The sequence below is a fragment of the Barbus barbus genome (assembly GCF_936440315.1).
Source record: "Barbus barbus genome assembly, chromosome: 24".
Classification (NCBI taxonomy): domain Eukaryota; kingdom Metazoa; phylum Chordata; class Actinopteri; order Cypriniformes; family Cyprinidae; genus Barbus; species Barbus barbus.
Window position 1 is genome coordinate 19,085,768 of NC_136752.1, and position 19,197 is coordinate 19,104,964.

Here is a 19,197-nt window from a genome sequence, read left to right on the forward strand (position 1 = left end):
GCATGCACAGGTGTGTAGGTCATATTACTATAATAGAGGCTTTCAGATGGCCGAGAGGAAGACATGTAGAGCTGTACCATCAAACACTTTTCCCAATGCGGTTGCAGTACACTTTTCACTCTCATTTTCTTTTCTGGCAGTCTCTCTTTGATTATGAAAAAAACGTCAGTGCTTAAAACTTTTAATCTGCCAAGACAAACAACACTAAGCACACATGCGGATCACAGGAAGTTCACAGGTGCCTTGAACATTTCTTATGACAAGTTATAAAGTGTTTGTAAAATTGCTGGTCTCTTTAAAGTCTTAGCTGACAAATAAGTGTTGATGGAAACCGTAAAGGATTAGCAAACAAAATAAATGCTGGTTTTGGAGAATAAGAGGAAGACTTTTTAACAGTCTGTCTGGGTTTATTTGTATTACACTGCCTGGATTTGTCTCTTATGTTTGTTGCTCTAGTTTTTTTTTGGCAAATGAGAGAATCATTTGGGAAACCTGTTTGAAACTCAATAAAAACTCAATATTTTTGCAATTCAGTTTGTTGCTGTTAGTGGGACAGAAATGGCACACTTCAGCTATTTAATGGGGTGCAGTTCAGTGTCATAAAATGTAAGTCAGGAAATAAGTGAAAGTGACATACGACCAAGTATGGTGACCCATACTCAGAATTTGTGCTCTGCATTTACCCATCCAAAGTGCACACACACAGCAGTGAACACACACACACTGTGAACACCCGGAGCAGTGGGCAGCCATTTTATGCTGTGGCGCCCGGGGAGCAGCTTGCTCAAGCGCTGTACATTCACTCCCCCCACCTACAATTCCTGCCAGACCTGAGACTCGAACTCACAACCTTTGGATTACGAGTCCAACTCTCTAACCATTAGGCCACGACTGCCTCTAAGGAAAGACATGCAGCAGATGAGTGTGTGTTTGCCAGCAGAGAGACTGCTGGATTCAGCTGACTGGATGACTGAAGGGATTGTGGGATGTGTGCCAAGGTGATGGAGCTGCCATCTGCAACAGCTTAAAAAGCCAGAATGATGCAGTCTGTGCATTGTCAAACACACAGAGCGGAACACATCTCAGGCTACTACTGTTTTAAAATCTCTTTACAAAGTTTGTCTAACATCCACAAGTGTAAAGGCAAGTGTAAATTTGTATTTAATTATTTTTTTTATTAGTTCAAAGATGAAACAATTCCTCTTTACATCATTCCTCATTTTCATGATTTAAAAATGGTGCTTTCACTCTCATACCACTAGAGGGATCCAAATAAACATTATCTGCTTTATACTTCGATTCATGTTTGAAAGTTCTTAAAAACTTTCTGTCAAACTTGGCCTGATGTGTCTGCTCTCTTCCTACAGAATGTGATAAACTGAGGAAAGATGGCTTCCGCAGCTCACAGTACTACTCACAGGGGCCCACCTTCTCAGGCTCCACAAACTCCCAACATGAGGACGAGGATATAGAAGATGATGAAGCTGATAAAAAGGTAGACATACGGTATTTAAGAATTTTTTTTCTGGTCATTAGTACTGGTTTGATATTTTCATATACTTTTTTGTATTTATTATTATATTTTATTGTATATTCATATTGTATATTCAATTATTACTGCTGTTGTTTATAGTATATTTGCATATTTATGTACTAAATATGCAGCCCATATAATATAAGTTTAACACATTTTATATACAGTTTAAAAAATACTCTTTCATCCATGCCAGGTTTCAAATGTACTGAAACGTATTCCAGTGTTTTTCATGGTACATTTTAATGTTCTGATGCCTGATTTAAAAAAAAAAACCCATAAATTCAAGTGGTGTAAAGTGTATTATTTGTTAGTATAGATTTACAGTATTTGCCATCATATTCCTTACTGGCCATATGAAGAATGATCTGTTATGAAATGAGTACAGAAAGCTGGTCTGTGATTGCAGTAACTGTAGCAGCCTCTAGGATTTGGCTACCCTCTGCTGGAGAGAGTGTCTGCCTGCAGATGAGTTCTGGGTACTGAATCAAGCCTCCCACATGTGCCTCTGTGGAGTTCCCGCCTCAGTTCTTCAGTATCTCTGCTGGCTTCATTAATGTTGTCAGTCATGTGTGGCCCCATTATGAGAGCTGAACCCCAGGAGACTGACACTGTAATGAAACTATTACTCAGAATGTGTTAGAAAGCAACAACTGCAATTGTCATTTACTGAGATTTTTCATTCTATAAAGCTGCTGTTCAGCCTGTGCTCACTGAAGACAGGTTTAAAAGAAAAGAACTTTAACTGAATGAATTCAAATAGACAATCCTAAAAGTTTTAGCAAGATATAATTATGCAGTTTTGTTTATAGCTTGCCCATCTTACCCTTGCCCTCATTCTCTCTCGTCTTTATCGCTTATAATCACTTTGTTCAGGGGGCCTGGAAAGGTCAGACCCTGAAAAAGCAAAGATTCAGGGGTCCTTTTGTCCTCCTATTACCCCTAGCCCTCCCTAAAGGATCGCATGCCCTTTTAACCTTTTTTACCACCCTAGACCTGCTTTCCCAGCCCATTGGGATTGAGATTAACTCAGGTTTACAGTGCTGGACGGGCCTTTTGCTTTCCTTTTGCTTGTTCTTTCTTTTTTCTTTCTCCTGCTTTTTGCTATATCATGGAGAACCTTTTTTCACATTTTAGGATGTTATTTCAGTGCCTTAGCATCATAAAACATAAAAATCGTTTGCTGCTTTTGAAAAGGTTTTTGCTGCTGATGTTTTGTTTTAAAAATTAATTTAATTATTTTATTGGAGAAAGCTTTTGTAGAAGCAGCATTTTTTTAGAAGTACTCTTTATTTTACACTGAAAGTCTACTCTGGCTGAGGCAGGACAGGTAATAAAATGTTGAAACATAAAACAAGACCTCAGGCAGCTGTGAATAGGTTTTGCACTATTGTTAGTGACCTGGATGGATAATTAAATGTATTGCAGTGATTTTAACTACATTTGGCTGAGGGAGGCCCAGGTGTTGGATTGAAACTTCAGATGGTCCACTTGTAACTCATGCGAACGGCGTTCCCATTTCAGAATCACAATGCGTGAACAGAGTTTAACGCCTCACTGGTTTTTTCCCTCTCTCAGCTCCCGTTCTCTATTCTTTCTCTGAGTTTCTCAGTGCGTTTATGTGAATGTGTGGTTTGGTGGTCAGTTGCCCGTGAAACTGCTCTGTATACTCCTGGAGCTCCAATAAGTCGGGGCACAGAACCCTTAAACAACCCTTGGCTAAAGTTAAAGAGAAATAAGGAGTGTGGGAGCTCTGAGTCTGAAACTCCCTACTAGTCTCAAAAATGCTTTATTGTTTTATTTTTTTTCGGCTTATCTCTATAAGTTTCCTGCAGTCATAAAACTGTATTTTCACCTGTTTTCCAGTCCACAGCATCTTCAGGAGAGGAAGAGAAAGACACCTGCCAAATGAGAGCACAGAGTCCAGCGCAGGTGGAGGGGGTTGAGGTTGATGGACAAATGTCACGGTCCAAAGCTCCGCCCCTGCCCACTCCAGAAGAGAAGATGAGGCAGCAGGCTCAGGCTGTTCTCACAGATATTGTCCCCATCAATGTCACAGGCAAGAAATTTAATAGTATATCCCATCAGGTGTCAGTCAAACCAGCCAGCACTGCAGTTACAAATTTCACTTCCATGTTGTGACTATGAAGAGTCAGTATGTTTGTCAGTCTAGAATTCATATAGTTGGTCTGTTACACTCATAGTTTGTTTCATGTGGACAGCTCAGCAAATCTTAGAATTTGTTAATTCCTAAAAACCTAACATTTGAGCACTGCATTCATGATCACTTCTTACTGCCTGTTCTGGAAACATAACCATGTGGATAACACGAATGTGTATGAGTGCATTAACAATTCTCATGTTAACAGTTCTATCATTTCCTTTCTCTTTGACCTTTGAGAGTTATCCGTTTGAGCATTAAGTCTCACAAATTCATCGCTGTGAAGTACACACACACACCTTATCCAAAAGAACACAGTCTCACCTACTACATAGTCTCTTCCTCAGACAGAATAAGCTCTGTATTTCCAATCCCTTCAAAAAAAAAAAAGAAAAATTCTGAACTTCACTATGACTCAAGAAGAAGCTGCATTAGATTTTAAAGCACACACACATACACACCCCCACACTAATTCAGTCTGTCAGCTCCGTGACTTAGTCAGACATCCCAGCGTGCTGAAGCTTAGTCAACAGAGCTGAGTCTCTGGAGTTCCCTCGCTTTTGCAGCGCTACAGCACATCTTACATCACAAAAGTGCTTTTATAGTTAAAATATTGTTTCTAATATTATATTTCAAACAAGGGTTGCTTCTTCATATACTTCTTGTAGAGTGAGAACGTTCTATTTGGATCTAGATTTTCCCCTATTATACTACAGATCAGAGCATACAGTTTGCATGCATATATTGTCTACCCAATCTTGAATATAGTTGCATTTTTGACACAGAGACACTTGAACATAATGTCTGCAGTTATGTCTTTGTCTTTGGTTTTCACATCATTTGCTTATGCAGAATGTGTGTGGCTCTGCATGAAAGTTGTACTGGAACTGTATGTGTGTGTGCGCTGCATGTGTGATGCATGTATGTTACTAACTGGCCCTTTTGCCTGTCTGCCCTCGTCAACTGGTCTCCAGGGGAGACGTTTGACAGGCAGGCCAGCATCCGCCGCTCCCTAATAAACACTGACACTCTGGTCCGCCGGCCCAAGAAGCTTAAGCGAAGAAAGACTATTTCAGGGGTGCCTGACAGCGTCCAGCAGGAACTAGGTATGGTATAGCTTTGCCAGCTCTCTCTGCTGCTGCTCCTGCTCCTGCCTCACCTGTTTCCATTTAGTTGAGCTTCCAATAGTACTGTAGCTGTCATGACCATCTAATGTAGTTCGACATGACCGTGCCTCATTCCCATCTCAGTGCATTTTCTTTGCATTGATTTTAGAACTATCCTAATCTGAGCTCTCCCTCTATTCAACATAAATGTGTTCCTATTTAAAATTACTGTCTCACAAGTCTACTCTCAAATCATGTGTTGATTTGCTAATTTAGTGCTCTAAATTTTGTTTTACTTCTCTTTTCACTGTTAGTCTTTGCATGCATACTCTCGACGCTCTCTGTTATATAATCTCAGCATCCAACAGCTGCATCCAGCAGCATTCCATTTCCCACCACTCCCCTGGGTCACGGTCCCTGATTCTGTTTAGTTTGCTTCCTGTTAGTGTATGTGAGAGCTGATTTTGGAGCCATTGTTGGAGGAGACATGCTACATTTTACTTTGCAGCCAACTGAAGCCACTGCATAATCCCCTATTCAGATTCCTCTGGCAAAACACTTCATATTTTATCAGGGAAGTAATTGAGGGTAAGGGGAGAGGTAAAACGACTGAATAGAAGAAAAAATTGCAGATAGTTATCATAGTTGGGTGTGTATTATGAGTAAGTTTCATACATATCCATTTAAATAACACTAGCATACTGTTAAAATGCCATTTCTGTTTGCGCACATGCTAGATTATGGGGATTGTGGAAAGGGCATTATGCATCACTATTTGTGTTTTCTATTGTAGATAAGCTTTTAATCAACCCTTCTCTATCATAACAGATGGGTGTGGGGGAGAAATAGAGTGTCATTCAGATGTTTTTTTTTTTTTCTGATGCGATGCCCAATAAATCTACATTAAGTCCCATTGTGTTGTTTATATATGCAGAGGTCAGGACTAACTTCATGCACCAGTGTCATATCCCTGGTTTAAAACTAAAGTTGATCTGATAGAAATGTTTTTAAGACAAGTCTCTGTCTAATGGTTTAGAATATCATGATTACGTTTGTATGATAATTTATTCGCTAACAGTGTGCATATGGTAACAGAGGCATAATGCATTAACAGCCTGTGGTTTTCAACTAAACTAAAAATGTGTCTGCAAATGCGTGCATATATGAATAAGGCCATTAATATGTGTGGTTTGTGTGGAAGCGTGCTGTAGTGCCTGTCCCCCTAAAATCCTTGATTTAGTGCACACATTCTCATTGACACTCAGGAATGGACAACATATTTGGCACCAGGCATTAAGATATCAGTATTAATCAAAGTTTCCAGAAGTCATCAACATGCCACATGTGGCTGCAGCTAATCAAATTAATTAGTTCTCAATTGAGAGGGTTAATCTGATTGGCAGCTGATGTCACAATGAGATTGAGGGGAGAGAACAGAGAAACAAGCAACTGTAGTATTTGTCATAATTGTCTCTCTTCTGTTTTTCTCCACAGCAGCTAAAGGGCGTGGAGGAGAGCTTCGGCCACAGTCTATGTTTATCCCTGGACAGTATTCCACACTTGGGCGAGTCATAAATGGGAATTCAACTCTCCGTCGATCTATAACAAAAGATTCTGGCTGCCAGACTGAGGATGTGAAAATCGTCCCACCCTCTGTGAGGAGAATACGGGCTCAGAAGGGCCAAGGAATTGCTGCTCAGATGGCTGGCATCTCCACCTCTGCCACGAACATCTCTTCAGTTTCCCATGGGAGCTCCCCTGGAAATTCAGTTGTTGTAATGACACCACAGTTTGGCAATGATATCCAACGTTTTCACAGCTTGCCACGAGGTGCACGGGTCTCTCTTAACGTAGAACCCCTTTACAGTAGCACCCCTTTCAGGCAAGAAGACTCCACAGCAAAATCAACTCAGCAGATTGGAAAATTACAAGTAGATGATACTGTGGTGCACATGAGGAATACCCCCAGGGTATGCACCCAAGCACGGCCAAAATCTCAGGAGGTTAGAGGTACTCAAAGGGAGTGGGGATCTGTCTCAGGTCCAGCCTGTGTAGTTTCTCCACATGCTGCCTACTCAACCTCCCTTATACCTAACGCTACTCTATCATGTTCTGCTGAGGTTATCGCACTTCACACCATGTCAAGCCCTGGCCAGAGCCCACTTGCTGGCTCACCATACACTAAAGCTAGACCTGGTCTCAGCATGGTCTCAGCTGTCAACAGTGAGAGCACCAGTAGTGTGGGCACAGGATCACACACACCAGAAGCAGGTATAAAGGATACCTGCAGTGAGACTGGCCAGTCCGATAGCAGTTTGCACAGCCACAGCACTCTTGCCGCAGGAACACTGTCTTCAGAAGAGCAATGGATTTACGACACTCCAGAGAATGTCTTGCCCAGAAGGACACTATCTTCCAGCTGCTCAACACCCATAAATCATCTCTATAGTAGCCTTGAACGCTCATCAAAAGGCACAGACTCTAGCTCGCTCTACTCTATGGACAATGATGGCTACTACACTTCCATGCATCTGGATTCAGGCCTTAGGTCAAGGAGCCAGGGTAGCGGCCATGGTCATGGCATAGGAGGAAGAGCGGCAAGACACAGTATGTACGAGTGCCTGGGTCAGCAAGAAGACCGAAACAGCTTGTACAGTGACCGGTCGCTGTCACGTTCCATTTCTCTACGCAAGCCTAAGAAACCACCTCTTCCACCAGCACGCACAGACTCTCTAAGACGAAAGCCTAAGAAAGCCAGCTCTCTCACTGCCAGTATTGGACGGTCAGATATTAGCAATGGTCCGCTTCTCAATGAGTCATTGATTGCCACGCTCCAGCAGTCACTTCAGAATGGGCTGAAAGGCAAAGGGTCCTCCACCTCACCATCTCATAGCCCTTGTAGTGACTATGAGGACCCCTGGATGCTTCGTTCCAGGAGCCAGAGCAGCATCAGTGCAGGCAGCAGTGGTGTGTCAGCTACAGGGATGGCTCATGTGTACTCCATTTGTCACGTCACACCTTCTCATAGTGACACTAGTAGCCTCCGTTCTGATTATGCGGACTCCTGGGGCTACTACATGGAGTACCCTCGTCCATCTGGAGATCAGACACAGTCACCTTGCACCAATTCACTTTCTGCTGGACAAATGGTTGAGATGGCAAATGGGAAAAGCCTCCACAATGGTAACCAGGCTAATCTTCCTCATGCTCAGGAAGGAAGTGATGTGTCTGTAAAACCTAAAACAGGCACCTCATCACCGGATAGGGTACATCGGTTGACTTCTCCATCAAGTGGATACTCGAGTCAATCCAACACTCCAACAGCTGGCACTCCTGTTCCCTCCTTCATGAGATGCATGTCCCCATCAGGCAAGCCCAAACCCAGAGTGCCTGAAAGAAAATCATCCCTGCTTTCATCTGTATCCATATCATCGTCTTCCACTTCTCTTTCCTCCAACACCTCTGATTCCAACAGGAACAATATTCCTCCTCCACCTCCTCTACCAGCTGGTCCTGTGGCTCTTGTACCCTTTAATCCTCCATCCTCTCCTCCTCCCCTTCCGCCCTCTGGGCCTGTGTGCACTACAGACCAGAATTTTCCCCCTCCGCCACCTTCTTTACCCACAACTCCCCATCAACAAGCATCTATGAGCCCTCCTTACATCAATTCCTCCCCAGAATTTCCACCACCTCCACCTCCGGAAGTGTTGACTGACCCCGTCTTATCAAGCCTCAATAGTTCTTTCAGCCCTCTACCACCTCCTCCACCACTGCCTGCTTATTCTCCACCCCAAAATAAACACCTACCCAGCTTGACACCACCTACACCTTCCTCTGCTTGCTTAAAGGAAATTAAAGGTGGCCTAAAACCAGTGAACCTAGATAGAAAACCAGTGTCGCCTCACTCTGAAGAGCTTAGTAAGATTGGCATGCCTCTCATCACCCCTTTGGCCCTGCAGAGTGTGCAGCTTCGGCCAGCAAAACGGCCAGAAAACAATGAAGTTAGCCAGTCAGCCAGACCCCAATCACTAGAGAAGCCTCAAAAACCAGGGCATCCCACAGTTCCTCAGGGCATCCCTTGCATACCTCCAAATTTAAGGCCATCATCTCCAGAGAAAAAACTCTCCATCCAGCATAGCCAGGATAGCCATGTTGAAGCAAAACCTGAGTGTGTAACATCACATTCTGAACCGACATCCTGCTTAACAAATGGTTCCATAGATCTTGGTGAGGTTAAGGCCACAGCTGAAGTAGATGGTCTCAAGACTGCCCTCGCATCACCTGCAGAAACACCACAAAACTCTACACCCAAGAAGAAGCCTCCTCTGATTTCCAAAAAGCCCAAGTTTTCTTTCATCTTTTCCTCAGTGGATCATGTTAGTGCTCAGAATGACGATAAAATCTCTACGACTACAGCTGAAGATCTGGACACCACACCTGTGCCAGAACAGGAAGAAAAGGCAACTGAGAAAGATGGCATTGACATTTCTGCACCTCCTGAGGAGATAAGAGACATTTCTCCCACAAATGGTGAAGCTCAGGAGCTCTCCCAGACTCCTGGTACCATTACTCCTGATGCAGACAAGGGCACCTCTGAAGCAGAGGATGAAGAAAGAGATGATGAAGATGTAACCAGCAGCACAGGATCTTTTGGCTCTAAAGATGATGAAAGTGGTGAGTTAGATTTTTCTAATTTTACTCTGTGAGGTTGGAGATCATTTATAAAACTGGATGACACAGAATCATACAATTTTAAATACTCAGGCCTTTTTAAAGAGTCAGAGACGCTATTGGATGACATTGTGATCTCAACCTCTAAATTACATAAAGAGAGATGATAGGAGCAAGGGGATGCACATTAGCAGCTTGTATTAAAACAGCATTGTAAAGAAAAAGATAACTTGTGGATGAGTGCATTTGTGCATTTAAAGCAAGAGTTGGCTGATTTTGCTCACCTCCACTCTTAAGTGAATTAGGGCTTAGAATGGGACATCACTGCAGCAGTCCTTTAGATTCAGTACTTTTACTTCTCTCTCCGTCTTTTCCCAAAACTATCACTATATTCAGTCAGCCACCCCTCCTCTCACCACCATCTGTCCCTTTGACTTTTGATTCTTCTATTCCTCTATATCCTTCATTCTTTCATTTATTCATTCTCTCAGTAGATGTTTTGCATGCATGTTACATGACATGACCAATGTAAATGAATAATATTAATAAATTATTCATTATTTAATGAATATTTAGAGTAGCTATACACAGACATCTCTTAAATGAATTGTTTTAGTTTAATAAAGGTGTTTATTAACTTAAAACACGTAAGCCGGACCCAGCTGCAGCTTACATATCTAGGTATTTCTCTCTTATATTTTTAAAATCATTACAGCTTAAGAGAATATGTGCATCTCATTCAACATCATCATTGTCACAGTGTCCACACTCACACTTCTAGCCAGAGTCATTCCCTAGGGAAAGCTTTTAAATGGGATGGGGCGGGGGGTGGAGCTGACAGTGGATATAGGAGGAGAGAAGTGAGGGAGGGGTAGGGAAGAGAGCGTGTAACGTGAGATCACCCTCAGCAGCTCAGGCAAGTGCAGATGTGAGATGAGAAGAGAGCAGAGCAACTGAAACTCTGGAAAGGTGGATACGACCATAACAATGTAAGAGAATATTAAATATAAATATTTTTACCGTCCTTCATACATGTTACAATTGAACAGCGTGATGCATATGTGTGTGTCCTTGGATTTATTGACGGCTGTGTGATGTGTCTTGGTACTTGTATGAAATGTAGGATTTTGATTGACTGGTTTAAAATCTTGTGTTTTCTTATATTTTGCATAATCCGTGTTCAACCTCTAGTATTTTAAATCTGCCTAGAAGGTTTTCCTCTCCATTCTTTGAATGTTTTTAGACAAGTTTGTCCCAGCATGCCTATGCATTTTGACATAACAGTATCAAGTTCTAGAATGCAAGGCATGTATTTATGAGCAAGACGGTATCGGTTTGACAGCTGAGTTTGTTATTATCAGAGCACATTTACATTACATTTATGCATTTGGTAGATGCGTTTATGAATTTTTAAACGCTTTTGACCTTGGTGTTAGAAGCGCAATACTTTACGATAATAACACTGGTATTATAACAACTCACACTCTCTCTCTCTCTCTCTCTCTATATATATATATATGTATTTAAATATATATTATTATTATTATTATATGAGTTTAATATATGAATGTTCTACCAGGTGAGGTTTTCGAGTCCAGCACGTTGGACGTCACTCAGTCTCCCAGCATCAACAGTGACAAATGTGGGGACATGGTGACCCCCACACGGCCCCGCACCACAGAGGACCTCTTTGCTGCAATTCACAGGTAAATTCCCACAATACTTTGCTGTGATCCCTTTTCCAGTCTGGTCTACTTCCTTTCCACTCCATCCCTCCCTCATCCCGTAAACCGCATTCATAATTTTAAAGCGGGCTGTCCTATCCAATCTCAGATACATTCATCAAAGATGGAGCGTGGAAGGAAAGCAGCCTGTAAAGAGTATGGCTTCTGTGGTCTCTGTCTGTCAGATTAAAAAATGCCCCATGCTGAAGTATTACCCCACTGGATGCTTTTATATAGTTTGGCTGTATTGAAGAAACATGCACTCTCTTCTAATTCCATCAGAAAACACTCAGCCTTACTGCAGTCCTACACATGAAAACGCAGCTCTGACGCATTATTTAAAATTCATTATGTTGTTGTGTTTTAGTTCACACAGCCGCATTACGTATGCAGGCTTGCCATAGTCATGTGTAATGGGCAGGTTTTTGAAGTTCTTCAGCACGTCACACAATTTCAGGATTTGGTTTCCTCCGCTACAGTGTGTGTGTGTGTGTGTGTGCGTGCGGCTTTGCTCTTCCTTCTGCTCTGGACCGCTGCAATCTCACACAGATATTAGAGCAAAAGATATCCTTGAAATGGAAGACCAGTTTAGATGTAGTGTGACAGAGCACCAGATGCTATGTGCGCCGTAAATCCTGCGGTTTGCCTGCTGCCACTCTCAAAGCACTGAGCTTTAGATGAATCAAATAATAAAGCTGAAGCGAAAGATAGATTACAACCACAGTGCGTATAGCATTTATCTCAAGATTTGACCTACTGTGTTTTACTTGACACTGCAAAACATCTGTGTTTATTCAGTTATTTATTATTATTTTTCTTCATTTCTATTTCAAAACATATAAATAGGCTTAAAACAAGATAATACATCTTGGTTAAAAATTTAATCCTATTACAGTTGTAATCTTAAAACTAATTTTTTTTTTTTTCATATATCACTGTTTTAATATATCAAATTATTAGTCTCTGTAAGGAGGTATATATATGTGTGTGTGTGTGCATATATGCATTTTTTATATTTATCTTTAAAGGATTTGTTTAGGTATTGTATATCTGACTCTTTCAACTCTTCCACATCCCTTGTAATATTCCCACTATCTGTCATATCTGTTCTCTTCGTCCTTGGTCTCCCCTGATCTCTTCCATCCTCCTTTTCCTTCTCTTTCGTTCAGCCTGGACCAGTTGAACATGAACACCCCCCAACATACGAGGTGCGGTCTGGCAAGTAATTAGCCGATGGCTGTTCGTCTCGTGATGATGCTAGGGTGGGATTAGCTCTATAATCTCCCAGCGCATCTCAGATTTGGGATGAATTTCTGCTCTATCCCACAGATAATCCCACGCTCCATAATCTGCAGCAATTGTGCCATGCTAATGAATTTGATTTGATCCTGGGCACAACATGTTAGTGCTCATTGACCCAAGGTCCCCCTACTGGTTGGGTGGATGAACAGCCCTCTGGGTTAAAACGATGCTGGGCATTTTGCCCAGTTTGCTTTGTTGATTAAGCTTCCATTATGTCTGCACTTCCATAAAGTTGCAACGCTTGCAGTATTCCTCTTTGGTTTGGCTTTTAAAGCACTAAATTTGTATTAAACAAACCCCCCCACACTCATGCTATTTATATCCTGCATTAAGATATTCCTGCTTTTCCAATTTTGCAGCGAGGTTTTGGTTTGCTGGGGGCTAGCTGAGTTTAATGAGAAAGTGGAACAGAAATCAATGAAGGGGATAGGCTCATCAAGACTGAAAAAATTAATCACAAAAATTGACTCATCTTATTCAAGTCATTCAGCTTCAGGAGTAGTTAGATTAGTTGTTAACTGAAGTGAAGCATTTTCATTAAGTGGCAGCTCTGTCAATAGAGTTTTCTTTAAATAATAGTTTCAAACACACAAAAAAACATCAAACAACTTTTTTTGTTTGTACTAAATGAACTGATGTTCTACTGCCTACTGCTAACTAATATAAGCTTTTGCTCATTTTAAAAATACTTTTTTACTTTTGGTTTTTGGGGATGCACAGTTGTAAAATTCTCAATTTTAAAATAATTGATAAAGACATTATATTAAAATTCTTCACTATCAAAACACTAAAAATTTAAACCTATTCTTTTAAATGCTGAAGTGAATTTAGGCATCACAGCATTATAATTTACAGTATTGCTACAGAATTACTAAAAATGACATTTAACAGTGTTGCTAATTTATATTTTTAAAGATGAACTAAGTGTTGACTTCTGTTGACTGATATTGAGATATTGTGCATCCCTTCTTTGGCTTTCATTGCTTTATTTCTTGGTTCCATTTTAAGGTGTCCTTGTTACAGTGTAATTATATATTTAAGTACTGAGTAATATTAATTAACTACATGTACTTAATATATGGTTAGGGTTTAGTTTAGGGTTACTTACATGTAATTATGCATAATAGTAAGTACATGTAACGTGTAACAAGGACACCTTAAAATAAAGTGTTACCTATTTCTCTTTTGACGAAACAATTTAACTGACATTACTTCATCTTTGTCTCCAGGTCGAAGCGGAAGGTCCTGGGCCGCAAGGAATCCGAAGAGGACCATTCACGAGGTCCTGTATCCCCACCGGCCACACCTACAGGAATGGCCCCCAGCTTGCCTTCCTCTCTGCCACGGCAAACAAGCTCCATCCAGCGCAGCCTGCGCAAATCCACAACAAGCAGCGACACCTTCAAGGCCCTCCTGCTGAAGAAAGGCAGTCGCTCCGAGACCAGCTTCCGCATGTCTGCTGCAGAGATGCTGCGTAGCACGGACCCACGCTTTCAGAGAGCTCACTCTCTCGATTCCTCATTTGATCCAGCGTCTCCAACGGGCGAGAGCCCCTGCTCTTCACCGGGCCGGAACAAGAGGATGCCCGAGGACTGGGCGCGCAATGAGGGAATGTTCTCAACATCCCCGTCGTTAATCGGTTCGAAGTACGGCCGATCTCGCACACCGCCCTCTGCCGCCAGCAGCAAGTATAACGCCCGCAGCCGGATCCTCAGCAGCCCCATGACTGTTATTTGCGAGAGGGATGGGGAACTCACCGACTGTGAAGACCCATGCCCTTTTCCTCCTCCAAACATGCCCCTTCCCATCTCTCAGGACTCTAACAGCACTTTATGTGAACAGAGCAGCAGTTAGGATTCCAAACGGCTCCTTGGCAAAGGCAGAACATCTTCTTGGCACCAGAGATGACCAGGAGAGGCTGAACTGTAGAAGGTCTTGCCGCCCGCTAATCCAGGCAGCGCTGTCTGATGTAGAAGTGTGGGCTAAGACTTTTGGATCTAAGGTAGATCAAGCAGTCAGCTCAAGCAGTAGACAAGATACTGCTGTATCTGTAGCTCTTCAGAAAAAAAGTAACCAATCTAATCCAATCTGACCTTCTTTTCGGAGAGAACACCGCTTTCAGTGGCAATACTAGAGTCATCTTTCCAAAGCTTAGCAATTACTTCTTTTATATTTTTCAGCTTTTTATTTCCATTCTTAAGCAGTAACTGTCAGATTTGTGTGGGGTTTTTTTTTTGGTAAAGCAGTTAACAAAAGTTGTAATGAAGGAATTGCTATGTGACAACATGTTTTGGCTGTAGTAGTTCAAGTTGATGGATATTTTGTGGTGCGTCACATCTCAAACTTCACCGAGGCAGCTCTGTCAGCGCCTTACCGCTTGAGTACGCCGGTCTTCAAAGACCAAGATAAACAGCACACCGACCGATTCCTACAAGAGTGTATCTTTCCATACTGTTTGGACCAACGGAAGTGTCTGGAATGGAAACGGAATTGGGATTGGAGTAACGAAGGCTTGTTTGTGGAAACATTTATGTTTGGTTTTTGGTGTGTAGATTTGCACTGTTCATCGTCTTCTTTTATTTGTCATTTAAAAAGCATTGTGTCTGTGTTGGTTATTTTAAAAAGTTAATTCTGACATCTTACTTGAAACAAGTGACCGGTTTACTTGTGCAGTTTTATAATGTTTTTTTTTTTTAATGTATAAACCTACAGAAATGTTAAGTAACACCTGATCTTATTTTCAAATAATTTGTACATTTTAGAAACCTTTGCTAGGAGTGGCTTCCTTTTGTAGAGTATTTATTTTAGAATAGCCCGAATGTGGTTTGATATACTGTATCTGGAGGTGAGCTTTTTGAGATGGGACCTCCTACAGATTGGTGGTCTTTGAATTCAGATTCACCGGTGACAGAACTTCTGTTTGGTTCCTTCACCCATTCTGCTGATGGAAACACGGATCAGAAAAAGAACGATGGTAAAGAGGAAGCAAGCTGCTGACTCTCTAGAGTATGTCTCTGTAATAAAACATGGTGATATTGAAAAATTGCCCATCTGTCTTGTAGTGTTGCTTTCGTCAACGAAAATTGTGACTAAATATCGTCGTCAACGAACCTTTATCACGTGACGAAAACGAGACGAGACGCAACGTAAATGCTGGTCATGTGATGATGACGATAATTAAATATATAATGCAATATTGTTGACGAATAAAAATGAGACTAAATGTGTTTTGCAAAATAAAAAGTATGCTAAAATGTCTCTTCATGTTCGTTGACTAAAACGAGACGAAACTAAATGTTATAACGTTATTTCGTTTCATTTAGTCGCGGTATTATTATTATTATTTTGCAGTATTTCTGTTTCCTGTGTCTCTTCTGGAGCTGCATCAGGTTGCACTGCGACGTCACTTCCTCAAGCCCCACTCGCGGCATTATTTAGAAGACGACAACAAATATGTTAACATGTTTCGTTGGTAAAATAAATGTTGTAAATTCAAATCAGAGCGTCTTCCTTGTCTGGCATGGATGTATTCTTAAGTCCATGAGGTAACAATAATATAATAAGATAACCTTGTTTGAAATGGGTTTGGCTAAAAGAAAATGTTGGTAACTAGCGCAGTGGTGGGCCGTCAGGGGAAGCAGGCCCTTCTCTGCTGGCCCTATAAAAACAAAATTGTGAAAAATGTTTTATTGATTATTTAGGTATCATTTTCATTTGTGTAATGTCCACTAAATTGCCTATGATTAGTTTAGTTGAGGTTGAACTGGAATATCCTACATAAAGTCTGAGGCCAGCACTACAGATAGTGCTACCCTTTTGTTGAAAGACGTCACATCTGATTTGTTAAGAGCATTAGTGACAGAATCATCAGCCAATCAAATTTTGACTTTCAATGATAGCCCGCCCTCTGGGTCCAGCTACGTGCCCAGTGCTACCCCTTTAATCAGCAAACATGAAAGTAAACGAAAAGAAAATGACAGCTGCAGTCATCGGCGCCTACACCAGATCTTGTTGCCGATCTACTAAAATCGTCTTTTTCAAGGCGCTCTTTTGCAGACAAAAGAGAATAACTGAGAAAGGAGGACCTACACCCAAAGTGAATTCGCTAACAAAGGCCAGAAAAGTTTTTATGCGCCATTTCAAAGATTGCAACTATGAGTGGCTAACAGCTAGCACCGAGCACAAGTGATTTTGTTGGCTGTGTTTACTTTTAAATCCGAGTAAAGGGGCATGGAATGACAGACCCATGGACTTCATTAACAAGTGAGTGCTTTATTATTTGATGAGTATTGCATCATGCACATTGATAATACTGTGGTGTGTGGATGTCCAGAGTTTGTACAGTTTTGCTGCTTTGGGCGCGTCGTCATTTTAGAGTGACATGAATGTGTATAGTGACCCGTGTATTGGCGGATTACTTTTACTAACCATGTAGGGAAATTTACTCTGCATTTAACCCACCCCAATCTAGCGTACTATTAAAATAGCTGATCAGCCGTCATTGTTGTTGAGAGCCTGTGTGCAGCATCATGTGTGCATTATATGCATATAGCTGTAACAGAGATGTTTTTAGTTGAAGTTGAGCTTTATTGTCATTCTGCTACATGTGGGGACATACAGTGGAACGAAATGTCGGGCCTCTACATAAATACAGACATACAACAATGAAGTAAAAAAAAAACACTGTAAACCTATAACTGTTACACAACTAACCTTGCTTACTGAAGGCCCTGACTAAAACCCCACGGTATGCCACAGCTACTAGGTACTTATACTATATTGACTGGGTTAAATATAATTACTAAAAAGAGACTAAAATGCAATTTTCATCGACTAAATATCATCAGTTTTCGTCGACTAAAACTAGATGAAAATAGTCATGGATAATTCTGACTAAAATGCTCAGACTTTTAGTTGACTGAAACTTGACTAGACTAAAAAGAGTATGAACGTGACTAAAACTAATAAAAAAACTAAAAAGACAGCTTCACACAAAGACTAGACTAAAACTAAAATGAAAGCAGGCCGCCAAAAACAACTACTGTCTTGTCTCAGTCTTTGATTCACTGCCACCTGTCAGCCGCCAGCCCAAACCACAATCTCATTAGCGCCGTCACCATAACACCCACAGCCATGCTTCAACTCCAGAGGCTTTGCAGGGTCATCAACACCACCTTCTGTCCTCCTGACCATCATTTAAAGCTTGAAACCGTTACCTGGACAAATCTGATCTTTAGAGGTTCTATCATGACAGAGGTCATGCATCCTTGTTTATTATTTGACTGCAACAGAGAGATGGAAGTAAGCCCCTTGTTTCTCCACATGCACGTCATCTTTTGTGCTGAGCTTTAGAACATGATATTCAGGCAACCCTTACCTCGAAAATAAACCTGATGATGGTGCAGAGAGTGTGTGTTTGGCCTTGTAGGATTTCTCTAGCACCCGAGGTTATGTCCTTTATCAGATAAAGTACTTTTTTTCTCTCTCTCTGTCTGGATCTGTTAGTAGTTTAATATGACCGAAATAAAAATAAATTCATGATATATTTGTTTATGACTGAAACCTACATGTAACTTTATTGATTTATATATATATTTTATATATACTCTTTTTTTATATATAAAGTGAGTGGGGAAAGAAAACATCCAAACCATGTCTTTACTTTCCATAATACTCATAAAAATACACAAACAATAATGGTTTATTATTTTAGAGTTGTTGGGACGGGTTTTGTAGGAACTTGCTTAGGTCATTCAGCTGTGTGTCACATCATGTACACAGAAAAGTAGTGTGGACCTAAAAAGTTTGTTGTGATCACTAATGAAAAAAAATAGACCATGGAGCTTCAAAGTGGCAAACCTTTGGAAAATCACCAGTTGTTAAACCAAAAATGCATCATCTGCTGAGATATAGATCATTCAGGTAGTATAATCCAGTTTCAGGACTTCACTTTTTGGACCCCAGTTTTTGTGACAGCCAATTCTACACCATCATCAGAGACTTGTCATAAAAAAGTTTACCAAGCCAGGCTTATTTCAGTTAGTCTGACTTATTTTGAACAAAATCAACTGACAATAAGTCAGGCTAACTGAAATAAACCTGGCTTATTTGGTAAACTTGTTTTATGAAACAGGCCCCAGGTCTCATTTATACAATGTTGTTTGTAGCATTTGGACCAATCAGACACACATGTATTCATTATATTTAATGAATAATCCAGCAAACCCTCTGATTCAACAAACAATCTGTGAAGGTCTATGGACCCTTCCCCCTGAAATAGCACCCTAAAGGGCTCAGTTACCAGGGCCACCATCTGATAAGACTATTTTATTGCTCAAAAGTATGCGAGATGTGATGTGCCATAAGAACAGACCCTTCTGAAACCCATGCAATACCCATACAAACAAAACGTTCCTCCTTGTAACTCATAGACAAACCTTTCTACAGATAAACATGCATCCCAGGACATTGTGTGTATGATTTTAACTATCTTGTATTGTTTCTTTTACATTGTATTTTGTTTTATGCATGCTTTATGAGTGAAATTAATGGTCATTTGATGACACACACGTTGGTGTACACCACCTTCTCATATAATGCCAGATGTGTGTGTAATTTAATCAAAGTATAGACTGTCAGAGCCTTTCGAACCATGCTCTCAGACAAAGGGTCATAAAACCCCCCAATATTTCCAGCCTC

General features: G+C 41.0%; 1 protein-coding gene across 1 annotated transcript in view; it reads left to right on the top strand.

The window, feature by feature from the left end:
* Nucleotides 1-15,986, top strand: part of LOC306843487 (NHS-like protein 1) — a gene marked incomplete at its 5' end in the record, with an annotated part of 93,260 nt that extends 77,274 nt beyond the window's left edge. Inside the window, 7 exons of the mRNA XM_079375013.1 lie at nt 1,368-1,495; nt 3,401-3,593; nt 4,670-4,801; nt 6,296-9,475; nt 11,052-11,178; nt 12,366-12,404; nt 13,728-15,986. Of these exons, the coding sequence (XP_079231139.1) occupies nt 1,368-1,495; nt 3,401-3,593; nt 4,670-4,801; nt 6,296-9,475; nt 11,052-11,178; nt 12,366-12,404; nt 13,728-14,352 (4,424 nt within the window). The 3' untranslated portion in view covers nt 14,353-15,986. The remainder of the gene's footprint in view (nt 1-1,367; nt 1,496-3,400; nt 3,594-4,669; nt 4,802-6,295; nt 9,476-11,051; nt 11,179-12,365; nt 12,405-13,727) is intronic.
* Between the last annotated feature and the right edge of the window lie 3,211 nt (nt 15,987-19,197).